General features: G+C 36.7%; 1 protein-coding gene across 1 annotated transcript in view; it reads left to right on the top strand.

The window, feature by feature from the left end:
• The window catches only part of RP1 (RP1 axonemal microtubule associated), a 148,601-nt gene that overhangs the window by 28,246 nt on the left and 101,830 nt on the right, over positions 1-18,525 (top strand). The window contains exons 5-9 of the mRNA XM_042029113.1: positions 759-834; positions 2,366-2,442; positions 4,112-4,215; positions 6,147-6,320; positions 8,222-8,278. Of these exons, the coding sequence (XP_041885047.1) occupies positions 759-834; positions 2,366-2,442; positions 4,112-4,215; positions 6,147-6,320; positions 8,222-8,278 (488 nt within the window). The remainder of the gene's footprint in view (positions 1-758; positions 835-2,365; positions 2,443-4,111; positions 4,216-6,146; positions 6,321-8,221; positions 8,279-18,525) is intronic.

Raw genomic sequence — 18,525 nt, 5'->3', positions numbered from 1 at the left:
TTTTTTTTACCTTCTTTTAGGTCTGTTAATAAACTTCTTTATATTCTTTCAAGTTTGGTGCCTGCTTTGCATTTCTCCTAATTCTTATCTCACAGCAGATAAACAGTAATGAGTATTTTAGACCAAACCACTACACTAAATTGGTGTTTCCGCCCGCTTACAAACTGAACCCACGACAAGGGGGAATGTTTTCAAGTTAAGACATTGATTGTGTCTTGTATTAAATTTAAAATGATGTATTATAATTTTAGATGGAGTTGCATTATCAGTTGCACTGTAAAGATGCAATTGAAGATTTTGGTCACACTGTCCTGTCATTAGACTTCCAATTAATGGTGAAACTTTAAATGCTTGCAGTCACAAGTCCTATTTTTCAAACTCTTGAGCCTAAATACTGTAAACATAGCAAATTATTTGGGGCCATCATAAGCTGCTATCTAATATTTTGATATTTTTTTGATATTTTGATTGGCAGAATGAATAAGTCTCATATGATGGCCATGTTAAAGGAGGGAGGGATGTAGCCAGGCAGAGACCCAGCAACTTGCAGGCCCATAAGGAAGCTCTTGAGTACCTAGAGGAGGTACTGTCTTATCTCCAGCCATCAGGGTAGCTGTGACTCTTGCAACCTGGCAGTGGAGCAGCAGATTTTGCAGATCCAACAGAAGAGAGAAAACTAGGATATCTAGCATAATTAAATACATCAACTTTTCTCTCATGAACAAACTTTTTTTTTGTTTCACTTTATTTCTTCTAAGGGAATGGATGGTTTCTGGACAAAGTTGTAATGAAGGATCCTATAGCAGATTTGGATTATACTTTTCTTTGTCACAGGTTGGTGGTGTTTGATTTGGGTTAGATTTTTAGTAAATTTGTAGATACTCTTAGTTTTTCTCCTGAAATGTCCTGTAAAGGGAACTATGTGTTTCCTAAGAAGTGAGCTGAGATGGTCTGATTCTTTTTACAGCTCTAGGAATTGTATCTGCCCCAAACCTCTGGTCCATTTGAACTAAGGAGAAAGCAATAAAAAGTTTTGTGTGGGAATTTTCCATTCTTTCACCTTTTGAACTATTTAAGGCAGAATTTTTTCACACATTTCCTGTATCCAACACCTTGTATCTTCACCCATTCATCCGTTCTTCCATGTCATGCAATGCAAGGCTTTTCAGAGGAGTGGCTTGCTGTCTCTCTAGCAAACTGTTCCTGATTTACTGAAGTTAGTATGGAGATTAGCTTGGAGTTCAGTGAGCTCAAGATCAGACTTTAAGATCCTGTGAAAAGGCAATCACAAATGCAGCTAGCTGACAACATCTCCTTTACTCATTTGCTTTGCAGCCTGTCACTGAGCTGCAACGTACTTTGAAGCAATTCTAACTTCCCTGCCTTTTCCCCTGTAGATGCTGCTGTTATGAATCTCCTATTCTACAGCCCATTTACAGTTTTATCCATGCTTGATTAATTCTCAACACCTTGTGGAAAAATTTTAATCGATAAATATCAGTGCAAATATTAGGAATGGTAAAGTCCAGTCACTTAAGAGTCTAGCTGCATCTTGCCAGTGACACTCCAATTTTATTTCCTGCTCTCACTACTCTGAGTGAATAAATAACTGCCTGAGACAGCTCGGAGTGAGCGATGTGCACACTGAAACTGATTTATGTGTGAGTAAGGGCTTTCTGCCTATCAGATACAGCACCTCATCCTTGCCTGACCTAATTTTGAGTCTGTATTCTAAATGAGATGAACTGCTATGAAGAGTTCTATAATGCTGGCTTCATACATAATTTAGGGAGAGTTCAAATCCATTTCAGGCAGAAAAATACAGGGTATATACTAGCTATTGTTAGAGCCTGATGCTGTGCTTGCTATCGTGCGCTGAGTGTGTGAATGCTTTTGAGTCAAATGGAGTTAACTTACATAAGTAGATGTGTACAAAGGCATTGTAAACGCATAGTTCAGACATGGTGGAAAGTGTTGCCACTGTTGGATTTGCCTCCTTGTATACGGATTTTCAGGGCACACAGTTGGCATCTTGCCGTAGCCTTATTGCAGACAGGAAGAACAAACATCATAACCACTGCAAAATTCATTATTGACCTGGGATGAATATGAGCTCTCTGATTTGTAATAATTGGATTAGGCCCTTGTACCTCAGTCCAGGAAAGCATTTTTTTATGTTTCACCAATAACAAGAAAGAAAAACACTTTTTTGCCAGTGTTAATCTCTTTTCACTTAAAGCCGGATTTTTATGTTGCTGTTTGTCAGCCTCGAGATTTTAATGCATAGGACAGCAAGCATTAAGTGCCATGTATACTATGGAAGTTGCCAATCACAGTTATTGGTGAAAATGCTTCTGGTTCTTAGGTGGCTGGACGAGGGACAGGGCAATGGGAATATCGCTAGAGAACTGCCTGTGACAGATGCCAGCACGTTTCCAGGAAGTAAGTGAAAATTGGTGGGGAGGAGAACTGTCTCAAAGGGAATGAAGGATCTCTGTAAATTAATTACACTGTTATTATCTGAACAGGACAAGAGCTGGAACTCAAGAGAGAAGAAACTGTAAGAGTATGCATTTTTACCTAAATTTAAACTGTTGAAATTATGCTTTGAGTGAAATCAGGTCAGTTGAACACTATGTATGACAAATTCCTGTGTATCATCTTCTCATAAGTCTTTTCTGTTTGTTGTTTACAGAACTAGTGGGCTGCAGAAAAGTGGAAATTTCAGAAAGGCATGACACTTCAATTTTACAACAGGCTTACCTGTGGCTTCATTTGCCTTTACCCAGATGGCAGAGTTGGTGTTCTTGGTGACAAGTAAAACAAATACGGTAAAGTATTTTCCATGTGGATGTATGCATAAAAGATACAGGAAAGAAAGACTTTAATATAGAGACTCTTAAAATAGATAGAAGTAGATAATTGTACTAAACATTTTCCTTACTTAAAACATATACATGTATTCATGACTGTAAGAACTCAGAAATTATATGCCTAATTTACACACACACACAAATTCTCATATGGTGTCTTGTTGCTGGCTTTCCTTTACCAAATAGAAACTTCTTGTCATCTGCAGTTTAGTGCTCCTACTCACATGGCAAGGTCAGATACAGTCTTTTGAAGCTAGATTCATCTAAGATAACAAGTTCAAATTTAGGTAGGTTTCATTAATAAGCAGTATACATATATGTGGGTGTGTACACATAGATTTATATATATATATGTAAATTCATTGTAAATCCTTCTATTTTTGCAATTGATTTTACTGGCAGTCTACCAGCTCCACCTTTATCAACTTTCATCCTACTGCATTAGTAACACTTAACTCTAATACTTGTCATATTAGGCACATATATTTTGTTCCCTTGGTAGTGATGGAGCTGCTCAGTCTTTCTGACATCTCACCAGGGCCCTTACACAGATCTTTTTGGAACTGATAGAATGTTTCAGGACACACCAAAGAGTGCATCAGGACACCACAGAATTCCTCCAGAGACAGCTACATCTTGCAAAAAGGCAAGGTAATGGACTGGTAGAACAGTCACTTAAAAAATCGCTGTTGTCCCTGGGGACAATAAAAGTTGCATGATTTACCTTTCATCAATATTTTGTAGTTATAAGAGTTAATTGTTTGCAAAATTGGCCAGATTTAAAATTTTAGAAGCCATGAGCTATGTTGCAGGATTTGCTTTACAAATTCTAATATGGATGTAGAGAAAATGAAATCTCTTCTCTTACCTGAGAGCTTTATGCTCCCTACACCATCTGTTATTTATCATCTAAATTCATTGCTAGAGCCCAGTTCATTATGCTGGAGTTCTCAGCTCCTTTTTATGGATTTTTTTTTAAACATATGTGCTGATAAAAAGAAATTTGTTCCTTATCATTACCTCTCAGGGCTTTTCTCCTCAAGGCAGCAAAATAGACAGTAGTCCCTAGATGCCCTTTCCTGAACGAATGAGAGAATTTATTGATCAGAGAGGTCAAACTGTTGAGTTTAACACTTAATTAATTCTTTCCCTTTGAAAATGATAAACCATCGATTGTAATTAAATGCAAATATGAATTAATATACTTACTTCTAACATTTTTTTCATTTAACTCTTAGGTCTTTTTGACGTAAATGTCGAAAGGAGAAATATACGTATATTCAGCAGTCATCAAATGCCATCTCTTGCTCTTGCTCTTGTCAGAGGCCATGTAACTGGAAAGGTAGGGAATGCTGTTATTGATTCCTGCTTCATAAAGGCATGTCATCACCTGATTAAAAAAAAAAAAGAGTTTTTAAATCTGTGTAATAACTACTTGTATTTCCAATCGGATAAGGAGTGAAGAATTGCAGAACTGAGCCCAGGAAATTGCCAATAAATAGGTGACTTTAGACATAGGGCTTTGTTTTCTCACAATTTACTTTTTATTCTTCAGTTGATTTTTTTTTTTTTAAATTCAGAAATATCAGACCATTCCAAGATGTCATTTTTATTTGTTTGCCACATGTTGACAAGCTTCCTGGAATGCCCTAATATCACCTCTTTTTCAATAAGAAAAAGTCCTCAGGCTTGATTTTAAATGCCCCTTTTTCCTTTGTGGGTTTTTTTTTTTCCTAAGTAACATGCCAGTCATAAGACAACTGTTAGAATCCAGGGTTTGTTTTAATGCATTTTGATTTGTTTCAGCCCACCTTCAAGGTCTTGCTGTGACCTTTCTTCCTCAGCACTTGTAGTATACGAGTAGGTAAATGGAGTTGTAGAATTCAGTTCCTTCTGATCATAGAATCAGAGTAAAATCCTGAGTTGGAAGGGACCCACAAGGATCATGGAAATCTGACTTCTGGCCCTTCACAGGACAGCACCAAGAGTCACACCATGTGCCTGAGAGTGTTGTCCAAACACTTCTTGAACTCTGTCAGGCTGGTGCTGTGACCACTTCCCTGGGAAGGCTGTTCCAGTGCCCAACCACACTCTGTGGGAGCCTTTTCCTAGCCTCCAACTGTTACGACCTATCCCAGGAGATGAGAGTAATCCAGGTTGTTAATAGATTCCTTGGGGTTGATTAGAGTGAAAGGACACTGGATGATCAATGTGTGTAAATATATGCATATAGGGTTTATATGAGGAGTGTAGGTGGGAATGCCCAGGTACCCCCCCTCATGCAGGGGAGCTTTCAGTCCTCTGGTGAAAGGCCTCAGAAAACAGTCTGAGGGTGCTTTGGGAGTCTTTGATGGTTTATGACACCTGCAAGACAGGACAGCTGTCTCTCAGGCATTGGAACAACAAAAAGGCAACACAAACTTGCAGTTAGCCTTATAATACATACTTAATACAACTCACTCATTTCACAACTCCTTCTAAAATCCATACAATTTTTCCATTACTTTTAAAGGTATATTGAATCTGATAGACAGTTCTTTTAACATTTTCTTCAGAAGGTAGCACCCTGAAAATGAAAGATTTTCCTAGAAATATTGATTCTTTGTAATCTTGAAAATTCTAAAAAATATTAGATGATGTAAATCAGAATTATTATCAATTATTAGAGGGATTTTTAGCATTTTACATGGATTAAAATTCTAGTTTCATTTAAATATGAGAATGATGATGAGCTGATAAAATATTTAAATATGTATTAATATGTATTGATAAATGTTTTGATAAAACATTAAATTATGTATTTTATACAATGGGATCATAGAGCCTGCCAACCTGAACAGGCAAACATGGAGAGCATGTTGCTTTACTCTTTCACGCTCTCTAAGGGCTTTCTGTGAGAACAGTATAAATGAATGAGGACAAATGCGAAGGCAAGAGAAGGTGGGCTTGTGGCCAAGAGTTACCATGGTTCATTTCCTGTCTGTGTCAGTTTTATACTTCTTTGCCACATTTATAGGCTGTGACACTCTCTCCAATTGAGGCACCCAGGCGTCTTTCAGATCTGTGTCATCTTACAATGAACTGTTTCTGTCAAATTCCACAGAGTCCACAAGTTTAGTCCTTAAATATTGGGACTGCAGATCTGAAAAATGGTTTTTGTACTAGACTGGTAGTATTGTGGGAACTCGAACAACACAGAAACTATATTGTGATACTCTCTGGTTTGGATTTTGCCATATAGTTCATCTATTATTTCTTCTTTCACTATGTTAGAGCAAAGTCAAGGCATGCTGTGAGCTCCATATTCACCTTCAACCAAGTGGTTGTGCCATTCTTGAGTCAGCCAGCTACCCAGGTCACACTGTGGCTTTCAATCTCCAAGGCACAGTAGCTGATGAAACAACAGGATATGCTGGCCTTTCCGAAGAATTTGTTGTGCGTGTCAAGGTAAGGTGGGCAGAGGGAAGTTAGGAAGACTCTTCTGAAAGTTGCTGTTGTAAAGCAGATTATCTAACCGAGTGTCAGAGGTATGCAAGCTAAAAGAGGGAGCCTCTTCCACGAGGTGGAGCTCAACTACAGTTTAACAGGTAGGCGGCACTCGGCAGGGTTCCCTTTGCTGCTCTCCCGGGACGAGCGGTGCCGATACTGCAGCTGGTACATGCAAATACGGTGGGCTGTAACACCAGAAAGATGAGACCCTAAACTTCCTAGTAGATCTTCGAAAAGTAGTACACCAGAGCTGCTGTTGGAAAGAGAAGAGTTCCTTAATTTGCCACTCCCCTTGCGCTCTGGATGTTGTGCTGTGCTGCTGAGCAAGAAAAAGCATGGATGCTGTGCAGTAGGGAAGGATTTCCTCTGCTCTGGTTACTGCCTGCACAGAAAGCAGCAAATATTCAAAGACTGGAGGTATACTTGAATTACCTGAGACCGACTCTTTTATCTTTTATACAAGGACATCCATGAGTAAGTGCTTAAAATAAAACAGTAGGAGCAGCATCAGTATCAAAGTTTAATATGGAGAAAGGCTGTGCTGTTCACAAAGGACTTCTTGTTTCTGATCTAAAGGGTGTGTTTCAACATGGCACCATCATTCTGCTCCACACAAGTCTCTGTCCCTTAGACCTGATGGGAGCTGCAGTGGAGCAGGTCAGCAGCAGCAGGAATCCTACTGGAAGGTGCATAAAATCGGTTCTGGACTCTGCATGTTTGAAAGTGTGAAAAAACCAAGAATGTATCTGAAGATCAAAGATGACCAGTGTGATGAAGCAGTAAGCAGTTCTTGTTTGTGTTTCCCTCTGCAGATAGTTTGAGTGAATTGTCAGCGATAAGAGAGAATCTTTTTTACTTGCTTGGATGAAAATGACATAAAACTTCGTTCGGATTTAAAATGTTTCAGATTTTTTCCTTCATTTGCCAAAGAAAAGATAGAAAAATATAGCAAGAGAAGGTGTCTTGTCAATTTGGCAGTTGAGTGAATCAGTAAAGGTCTGATTATATTTTTAAACTGTTGAGAATGTGGATGTAGTTAAAACTTAAGTGCTGCTAGATAGATGACGAAGATAAAACCTCTTAAAGAATAACTAAGATGTAAGCAAGTGTATACTTCACTAACTTTTAAAGTGTGATTCTTTTCACCTAAGTTCAAATTCTCACATTTGTGTGAGGCATATTCTTGCATAAGTTTTATTTGGGAGTGGAAAACTGAATATGAAATAGAGCTGTGTAAGTATTCAGATATGAGGTGCATGAGAGTTTTTTTATTGCCTCCAATACACTTTCAGAGACTAAAATATTTGATCCATATTTTGAATATAGGCTTTGTGAGTATCTTATTTTTCAGCAGTGCTCTCACCAGTGGATCAGGAGGTCTGGATAAAAAGCGACATTGGGTAAAGGTTTTGAAATTAAACTTGTAAGTGCTATGAAATTGAGGAAGAATACAAGTTATGTAGAATTAACAAATCTGTGCTATGCATAAAATTTGTATAGAAATATCCTATGTGTTCTGAAATAGATATTTTCACATTCCTTAATCTTCTGAAAACTGTTTAAGTGGGAAACTCCTTTGAATATATCCTAGCCTTTGCCTAAATCCTGACATAAACCAGAATGCTTCATTTGGTCTTTCACTTTCACTAACTTATATGATTCGTTTTTCTGGTCCTAAAGGAATAAACAGGAATTAGGTGCAGGTATGTCTCTATGTGTGCAGTAATGTAGCATGTTTTGAAGAATGTAAAGTTAATCAGAAATAATACTGGAAAGAAGTAATAATTAAGACTTAAGGAACATCCTCCAGCTATGTTAATTTAATTGTTAAATTCATGTTTCTGCTTTCAATTTCTTAGGGCACAGGTGATGAATACTGTCATTTTAAAATGGAGAAGAATTTGGAAACTGGATCTGTGAGTCTGGGATAGGTGCGAAGTAAAGGGATATATGTTGGTCTTCTGCCAGATGACCAAACCAAACCTGTTGTTAATACTGGAGAGAGAAATATTTTTTTCTACCCACTGATCCTCAAATGCATGTGATTTCTTGATAGTCTATGGTTTTATTTAGTGATTAGCCTTTCAAACTGGTGAAATTCAAAGCAAAAATTTTAAAAATACATTGACACCATTTCCCTTGTTGGGTTTCAGTAATTTTAAAAGTGAAAAGTTTATTGTATGCACCGTTAATTTCTCCTACATAATCAGTTAAGTTCATTCCTTTCCTTTTATAGTAGTAATAATAATAATGATACAGTAGATATCAATTGTTTTACTACTAAGCTTTAGAAAATGAGAATCAAAACAGGTGACGAGATAAAGATGATATTGACTTCCTGGGTGTGTTCCCCATTCTAGTCACAGATTTTGGAAGCCTGGGAGATGTTGTCTTGCTGCCAGCTCTACCACAGTTCTTCCTGATTTTATAGGGGAATTAGTAGACTTTCAAGATGGCCTACTTGGCAGTGTTCAGTTTGTTTTTTGGTGATGTGAAATACATTGTACTCCCCACCCAGTATATTCCTTATGTTGTTCTTCTGTCCCATAGTCAGATTTGAGAGCTATTGCAGTCAAAATATTTCCTCAGTAGAGAACTGACCTAGTCAACTAGCCAGGACTCAGAAATTAGGTCTCAGCACACTCTGGATCACTGTCATTGGGTAGCCTGCTTGCCTTTTCCCCTTCAGGAGAACAAAGTTTTTAATTTGGTGAAAAACTGGCTACCAAAGATACCCAGCTGACTTAGATTATAACTGCAGGAAACACTATTCTACAGGAAACATATTCTTGTCTGGCGGACTTCACTACAGAGATCAGGAAATGAAACAACTCATTCAATGAAATAACTGGTTGAAACAACTCGTGAAAAGGCTAAACTGGGCATCAGTTTGCAACTGAGAAGTTGGTCAGATTTTTTTCCAAACATAAGCAGAACAAACTGATCTTGAATGCTTTCACCAGCAAAAAGTATCAAAACATACAACCAGTCTTACTAATTTTTCCATGTGTATTGTGGTCAAAGCATTAGGAAAGTCACTGTAAGCACATCCCTACTGTTCTGTCCCTGTTTGCTGAAAGGTGACAGGAATATTTTGGTCACTGTGCCCTTGTAGAAATGAGGAAATTATTTTCCTTTATTACCTTTTGGAGGAACAGTGTTTTCAATAGAAATTCTCAACAAGGCAGTGCTTACTGATGCCATTAAGTAAAAGCTAAATGTTACTTTGTTACAGGCTTCAGCCCTCCTGAATCCATGTTGCTCACTAAAAGGAATATAAAAAGGAGCTAATATTTTCTATGCAAGCAATAAATACTGTCTGTTTGACATGTTCATATTAACAGTATCAATTTGCTTTATATTATTCAAAGGGCCTCTAGCAATTTTCATTTCAGCGTTCCCACTCTTAAGAAATGAAACATTTTGGGGGTGGAGAAGGTTATTTTGGGGAGAGCTACATTTTAACAAGTCATTTTATTCCTACACAAATGTTAAATTTTTGCTTAGATTTTTAAAACATTGAATGGACTTTAATTAGTATGTCAGGTTTTTTCCCATTTTTTGTGGCATCCTGCTAACAATAAAATTCTATTGCTAGTAGCTGTGTAATACATAGAGAAAAGTTTTTGATGTCTGCTGTGTGGAACAACTGTGAGATCTGTTATTAGCTTCTGAGCAAGAAAAAGGAAATGGCTTGTAGCTAGTGACAGATTTTACATTTCATTGTTTTAGTTGTCCAGGAAAATGCAGGAAAAGCCTATGGGAGCATCTGCAGCACCCAAACAAGAGAAGAAATTCTTCAGAGAATCTCAATTCCAACCAGCAAAAGCCCAGGAGCCAGTACCTCAAAGGCCTTCAACTCCAATTGTGGTACATGTTTTATGCTTGTCCTCTGTGCAAGTTTGCAGAGATTTACCTCAGGAAGGTCAATGAATGGCTTTTCCAGATTATCGAATTATGCAAACTAACATATAACATAAAATGCATTGCCAGTTACTCTTTTTCTAAAAGGGGCATTGGAATGTGGTTTATTGATAAGGCAACAATCAGCAGGTTGAATAACTTGTTGAATAATTTCATTTTTATTTTTTTAAGTTAACTAATAATCTATTGGATATTTCTGTGGAAATTATGAGGTTGATATGGTGCAGAGCCCAATCTAAAGCTCACTGAAAGTAATGGAATATTTCTCATTTATGCTCTCATGTTTTCTGCTTATGGTTCACCGGAGGAAAGAGGAAGGTTTTGATGCATTGCATGCTAGATACCTATACCTATACCTATGTTTTGGCAGGTAGGAATAGATAAACAATGTTCTGGTCATGCTTCTGGAGTCATGGTCTAGCAGATGCATTTTTCTAGAATAAACTGCTTTCTCTTTAGCTAAAGAAGTTGCATAAATGGTCTAAGGCAACAATTTTTGGAATATTCAGCATCCTAGTAACCAAACTGAGGAACTAGACAACTAAACAAAAGAGGGACTGATACGTCTCTTAAAGAGTGGGGATGATCATGTTTGCTTCCTGCATCTCTTTTATTTCAATATACCCAAAGACCCTGACAGTCCAAATTGTGTCATATCACCATGAAAAGCAGATGGGCTAAATGGAAACTACTGAGCTCCAAACAGCACGTTGAGGCACTTTCACATGGTGGAAAAATATGTGTTACTTTGAAAGAGCTTTAAAGACAAGATTGTATTGCAACTTCCAGCATGAGAGACATGCTTATTCAGCTACAGGTATTCTCAAAGGCATTCATGTAGCAAATAATTCAGGTGGGTTGCTGATTTGGTTTCAAACTTGATCCTCAGACTGTTTCAACGTGTACATTAAAATTCTGGCTATGTGAACAAGACATCAAATCTGGCATACTTGTTTGTAGGATTTAATGGGAAGTATTAGGCAAGATTTTAATTAAATTCAGTTCAACCAAAGCATTCTGGTTAAATTCCAAGCAGAGATGTGAATCACTATTAATACTTAATTCTTTCTGGTGATATTTTTTCCATTTTTAGCTCAAAACACCCAATTTCTAATCTATCAGACTTCATCTTGTATCATTGTGTCACAAAGCCTTCCAAAAGTGTGGTGGGTTGTCAGCAGATATGCTGTGTCCGAAACCCGTGGCAACAATACACAAGCCCATCAAACCTGTTTTCAAAGAAGTTGGATGTTTTTAGGGTTGGATACAAAGGATCCTTTTATAGAAGCAATATCTGCTGTGAAATTGGTTACATAGAGTCTGTAGCACTTTGTAAGTAGTTTTTCTGGCATTCATAAATATAGAGTCTGATTATGGAAAATGAATAGAAATATCAAAGTTACTCTGTCTTTCAAATAAAATGGTCATTTTTTAGTAAGATACACTCACTCAACATATGTCATTTGACATCTACAGGTGAGCCTTGAGTTTTAGACTGATATTCATTAAATTCTCATTTGCTTTTTCTCACTCCCAGTTAATATTTGGAAAAGGGCGATCCTTGTATTGAGCGCACAATCGAGCAGTAGGCTTAGCAGGCAAACTCAGAGCAGATTAACTCTTAGGCTGACCAGGCTCTCATTGTTATGTCTGTGTCTGCTAACTGGTAGATGTGTTTTGGTTTCTGCTTTCACAAACAATAATTGATTTAGGATTCATTAATCTGAAAACAGTGCTACATCATATGGGGCTTCTCCTGTTGCAGCCTGAGTTCAATGTTCCTCAAAAAACTTCTTTCACTGTACAGAGATGATGTCAGGTCCCAGCTTCTACTTAACAGCTCAGATGTCATTAGCTTCCATGACACAAATGCTGCCTGTGACCTTGAGAACATCTCTGTGGTTTGGTATTAACAAAGTGTATGTCTGTGAAATCCTCCATGTTCCTTTCCTGTATGTCTGGTATTATTAGTTGCTATTAATTTTTTAATACATTTTACTTATAAGATACAAATAAAATCTGATCACATTTCCACTCAGTTAACATTGGAAATGATGATACACACAGGTGTAATAAAAATACATCAACTTTATTGCCCAAACTTCTGCTCCAGGGGTTAATTTTTCTGATGGTTCATTTAAAAAGTGTCACTCAATCATATGATCTTCTGAGACAAGATAATTTTCTTATGGTGATACATTTAGGATAAGTAAGTAAATTAAAAAAAGTTATTTCTGTGAAATTGTGGGAAGGGTTGTGACTTCATCATTCTCATGCAGGCCTATTAGAATTAATTTTTGTCACAATAGATTTACAGCATGGTGTCATGAAATGTGTAAAATCCCATGAGTAATGCAGGGCAACCATCAAATCCTCTTTTCAGACTGGAATATTTTTAGCCTGTAGCAAATCAATGCTACCTATTTCCATTTGTAAGAAGAGCCAGTAATTTATGAAGCAAAAAGCATTCCAAGCCTGTGAATTGTTTGTTCATTATAATTGTTCCAAGAGGTAGTAGTTTGAGGTTGCAGTATCTGCTTTGGATAGCAACTGCCCAAATATGTAATTCTTCACCTAAGCACACAGGGCAGCATGGGATTCCTTATGTTTCTTGAATACATGTGCATTTTATGAACACTTTAATCTCTTTGCTGTAAGAAAGATGTGGTTTTAGACAGCTGGAAGGAACTCTAGCTTTCAGAGAGACAGGTGAGAAGGTAGACAACTACAGTTACAGAAAATTGTATAGTCAAGTTCTCAAAAATATTTATCATACCAAAGCAATTACTTTGCTATAGTTCTGTTATTTCAGGCACTGAAAGACAAGTGTAATTAAGTTTTTATTCAGGTAAATTCAAGATGTTTTCCTCTTGCTTTATTTTTGAGGTGTGGATTTTCTTTTTCCTTTCAGAATAACTTGTTCTCAGTCATGATGGAGAATACAATAAAACCAGCCATTATTATGACAGTAATTCCTATTCTAAATCACTATGACCATTCCAAAGTCATACGACCACTGTTAGAGGCACTGCTGCAAAAGTCATACTACTAGAGTTCTGAATTTCTTAAAAATTAATTAACCAAATATTAGAATCTTTACCAGTGTTAAATTTACTGTGATTCCAGAAGTCAGTCCTTATCTATTGTAGAACTTTTTACTGGATCCTAATTCCTTTGCAATTCCTTGTGTAAATATTTCTCATCAGTTAAGATATCACTGCTAGTGGATCATAATTCAGATTTGGTACTTTAGTTACCATGTTGATTTAAGTATAAGACAACCTGGTGATTCAACCGACTGTGTAATTCCTTTTGAGTGCAACTTTTAAGAAAAAAGTGCTGCTGGTAGTGAGTGATAGCTTTTGCATCACTTGTTTTTCTGTCTGGTTTTGGTTTGATTTTGTTTGGTTGGGTGTTTGGTTCGATTTTGTTTGGGTGGGTGTTTGGTTCTTTTCCTTTGATGTAAGGGTAGTGTAGTAAGTGGAGGGAAAAACTCCATCCAGGGAAACCCAGTACAGCATTTTAATCAAGCAAATAAAAAAGGAAAGGACTCTAATACCACTACATAACTTATGTAGTGCAGCAGAAACATCCACAGTGATGCACTGGGAATTCTTCAACAAATTCATATTGGTGGCACATTAAAAAGCTTTTTGCACTCACATGGAAAGGTCTCATGCGAACAATTTGGGAACCCCTGGAGGACACAGTATATTGGCAATGTGTAGGTTCATCTTTTCAAATTTGGGGCTTATAACTGCCTCTTGTGTCAGAACAGATTATAAATTCTTGGCAGCAAGGATTCCCTCTTTTGGAGAAGGCTCCATGGTCAGTGGTCCCATTACTGAAAAGTAGTGTTCCAGACATCCGATGTTTGTAAATTCCACTTTGATTAAATTACTCAAAACTAAATTCCTTTACCCTAGTAGAGTCTGTTTTTCCATATCTCCTGTGCAGAGGTGTTGTTTGACATCTCTGCATTATGCATATTTCTCTTAAGGGTGGATGGAAGATCACTAGGTTGAAATTTATGTTTTACAAAATTATGTTTGCTCAGCCATTAGACCTGTGAAATTTATTCATAAGGTGCTACTGTGCTGCTATTGTCTCATTCATGCAGAGCATGCTTGAATCCAAATGATGGCACTGCATAAGTATGGCTGGGCAAGGCTATATTGAGGTCTTTTCTGATTTTTTTTTTACAGTATTTATTGATATTTAACTTGAAGAAAGCTAATTTCCTGATTTATTTTTTAATTTGAAATGAAAATTGTCTATATTCCCAGACATATGACTCTGCTAATGATGTCCCAACACAAGGCATTAGAGGAGTATTTCTACTTGTTTCTAAATGTCAGATTAAGGAGTCAGAAATGTCAATTTAATGGTCATAGTTCTGCACCATAACATCCTTACTCTGCTCCAGAATACATATAAAGAATATGATGATAGCACGTGTGAGAGATAACTTGTTATTTTCCAGCTGATTCTTGTAGCTCAACTAATCAGGACATTTTGGTCTAGACAAGAAACATAAATCAATCCTTCTAGACTATCTCACTTGGCATGAAAAAATACAATCCCCCTGCTGTTATGGCCTCCTTATGTGCTGAAGTTACAACAGCGACTGGCAGTTTCATGTCCATTTTCATCTCCCACTAATGTTCTGTATTTCACAGAGGAAATGAGAGATCTCCGAGGTGGTGAGTGTCCTCTTCCTTCAGGTGATGAATGGAAAGTGTCAATACTGACAGGAAATGCAGGAACTGAAGCAAATGTCACTCTCTAGATATATGGAGACAGAGGATTAGCTGGACCAATAACTCTTGGCAAGGACAACAGGAAGCAGCTGTTTTTTCCCAGGCAGGAAGATGAATTTCAGGTAGCTAATGAAGGCTAAGAACATTATTTTAATAGGTACCTTTCCTAGGATTATCCTGTCATGTGAAAGAAAAAACATTTTTCTCCTATATTTACTGCATAAAATAAATCTGTATCTAATCTCCATGAATTCTGTGTTAAATCAGCTTGTTATTTATAGTAAGCAATAGAAGAAATAATCTTTCCTTTAAACCCCCTCCCATATATAGTAGACCAAATGGGACAAGTGCAGAAGTAAATTGATTTCTTTAAGGCAATTGATTTGAAACTAGCTTTAAAAACTTTTCATTCTGAAACAAACCATGGCTGATACAAGACTTGCATATTTTTTAGAGATCTTTAGTAATTAAATTTTCAGGCATATAGTTTTCAAAGCATACTTTAACATGTATGCTGTGAAACTGGTTCATTTAAAGACGAAAACTCATTTTAGAGCTGCCATATTATAAATGACTGAAACGCCGGAATGTTTACCTATGGAATAACTAAAAGTCCAATAAAATGTATGTGTTACCATGTTGTGGAAACACTGGGTTTCTGCTTTTATTTAAGAATAACCCCACATCTATTGTAATAAGGAAATTATGTCTAGGTAGGCTGAGAAGAAATTACCAAAGTAGCTAAAATTTCTGTTTTGCTTAAATCTCTCTCTGAGATACATGTAACATTGCTTTCTTCAGGTGGCTAAAGTAGAAGTTACATGTTTCATGATTTTTTTCTGCACTCATCAACTCTTCTAATACAATCTTAGCACAACCCAAGATTGTTACTGTCAATAATATTAATAATAATACTCTCTATGAATAGGGCATAGGCAGGGAGATAACCTACTGTAATGTTCATTTTCTAAGCATGTAGGGTATGGATTATGATCCACAGGGAATCCTGTTCTCCTAATTAGTGAATAATTTATAAGCAATGTTGGATAATGGCATGTTTGCAAAGTTAATCCATATGTTCAGAAGACACAGACTAATTTTTCTTCTCTAAAATAGATATGGCCCATTATGGCTGTGTGCTGCAGATATTGATCTTGTGAGAGTGCAGGATCTTTCTCTCAGCACCTGGGGCTGCTACTATGATTTGTTACATCACATTGACACTATTGCTTTCAGGCATGAAACAGCAAATGTCACTGAAGTGCTTTTCACTCTTTAGTCTGCAGTAGATAAATCCACAAAGAAAAAGGCTGTGAGTAAGAGCTCTTTCTTCTCCTCTTCCCTTCAAACTTTATCCTGTACTTTTTTAACAGGATAGGTCTTGAAATGAGGATAGGTGTGTAAGACATTAAAAAAGTTACATCTTCTTCTTACCATTTCTGGTTTTGAACTTTTATGTTTTCACTGATATATTCTAGAACAGAGGATACCAAATTTTATTTTTGAAGTAATCAATCATAGCTCTGGCCAGGAGTTCTAGGAAGAAAACAACTTCTGAAAGACAGTAATAAATCCAGCAATTAGGAATCAGGTTAAAGTTCTTTAACCTTTCATTTATCAGCAACATATGCAACTACGAAAAATATGAGTAGAACTAACCTAAGAATTGAAAACCATTCATATGTGGCCTTCCCTTTCTTACCTCACCCATGTGAGTTTTCATTGCGTGTTTGATCCTTCCTGAGACTGTGCACGAGAAAAATCAAGACTACCAGAGTGGTCCCTCTGGAAGAACTATACTTGTTTTAGGCAGAAGCCACTCTGCATTCTGACTAAGTCCACTACATTTCGTTTTGTGTTGACACATGAAATTATCATGCAACCTTTTTCTTTATTAACCAAAAGTCCAAAGAGGGATTTATTAGAATAAACATACAATAGCCTTGTGTATTTGGTGAACACCAGCTCTATGAATGAGAAGACCATATCTCATATCACTCGAGAAGTAGTTAGTTTGTTTCTGAAATGGGGGAAAGACAATAGCTGTTTGTTCTTATTCAAGCTGAATATATGCTCATATTTTAGTACTGCTTTAATCCCAAAGTCTCCAGGTTACCTCTAATAAGACTACTTTTAGAGAGCAATATTATGTAGAATAAGCAAGGATATCAGAATCCAACTCAGAAGAGCAAAGCAAAGCTGTTTTCTTAAGCCAGTGGAAGAGATGGGAACTATATTGTCACATCAATGTTGCAAGCCTGGTGTTCACATTTATCTGGTTAATGGAATTCAGGTTGATGTAACAAGTATACCAATAAAAATAACATGCATGAAACCCACAGACTTTTTCTCAAACGACCATTGTGAAATTTCAATGTGCATTTCAGTGTTCAGGAAATCCAGAGTAAAAGTTATTTGCTTTTAGAAGTCTTTGACTAAAGCATGGCAATGCTGTGACTATAACATAAAATTTTCTTACATAAAAGCACTGAGTCAAAAGCTGGTATTGGAAATGAGGTAATTATGACCTCTGAAAGGAGAAGGACGTTTTTTGTTAATGAAGGTAAAGAATGAGTGGATAGTATACTAGTAGGAGTTTTTAAGAGAATGAAAATAATTTTTGTACTATGTAAATAGCTTTTTGGATGTAAATGATGGAGAGGCATAGGCTGTTGCCAGTCTTCTATGAATAGAAATATGATTTGATAACATAATAACATACTTACTTTTCCTTTCCTAAAGGTACATTACAAATGATCTAAAATTATTTATGTTTGCTTTAAATAGTGGCTAGACTTCAAATGAACCCTAGATAAGTGAGGGTTCATTTGAAATTTTGAAGATAGGGCTGCATAGAGTATTTTTCATAAGTAAGATCACATATAATGCTTGAAAGTGCAAAGAAAGTGCAAATGAAAGCAAATCATAGTCAGAAAGCAAAGGTAGTATCAGTGACTTCTGAAGCTTTGCAGATGTTCTGCCAGCTTTTGGGAGCTATTCTTTAAGGTCTCCAAAAGTTTTATACCCTTCATGTTGGTATGCTAGGGTTTATGGTCACGTAACTGTGCAGAATTATGAAAGATTTGTGACTTGTGTTTAGAAGGTGTAATTTTGTTTAGAGGATGTAATTTTGTTTTGCTCATTGCTCTCATCAACAACCCTCACCAACGTTTTTTACTCTTCAAATTCTGAAGAGTTCAAATACCTGCCAAATCATTTTCCTGGCAAGCATTGTGATTCCACTAGGCTATAAGATGGTCAAACTGGGGCTCAGACAGAAATCTGCTTAGGCAAAACAGAAGCAGTCTGTTTTCTGAATCCTGTAACCCCAAATCTGCCAATCTAATATTATGCATTGTTCCTGAACACTCAGATACTACAGTGCTTCAGATAAATCTATAATCAATTGCAAAGATAAAGATGTAATTCTGTGTAGTTATATATTGTATTGTTCTGACTTCACTCAGGTTAAAATAAAT

The sequence above is a fragment of the Corvus kubaryi genome, unplaced genomic scaffold, assembly GCF_017639235.1.
Source record: "Corvus kubaryi isolate FWS band 111438036 unplaced genomic scaffold, C.kubaryi_AGA036_p1.0 37312, whole genome shotgun sequence".
Taxonomy (NCBI): Eukaryota; Metazoa; Chordata; class Aves; order Passeriformes; family Corvidae; genus Corvus; species Corvus kubaryi.
Note: the sequence above shows the minus strand (reverse complement) of the source record. Positions and strands in the feature narration are given on the sequence as shown.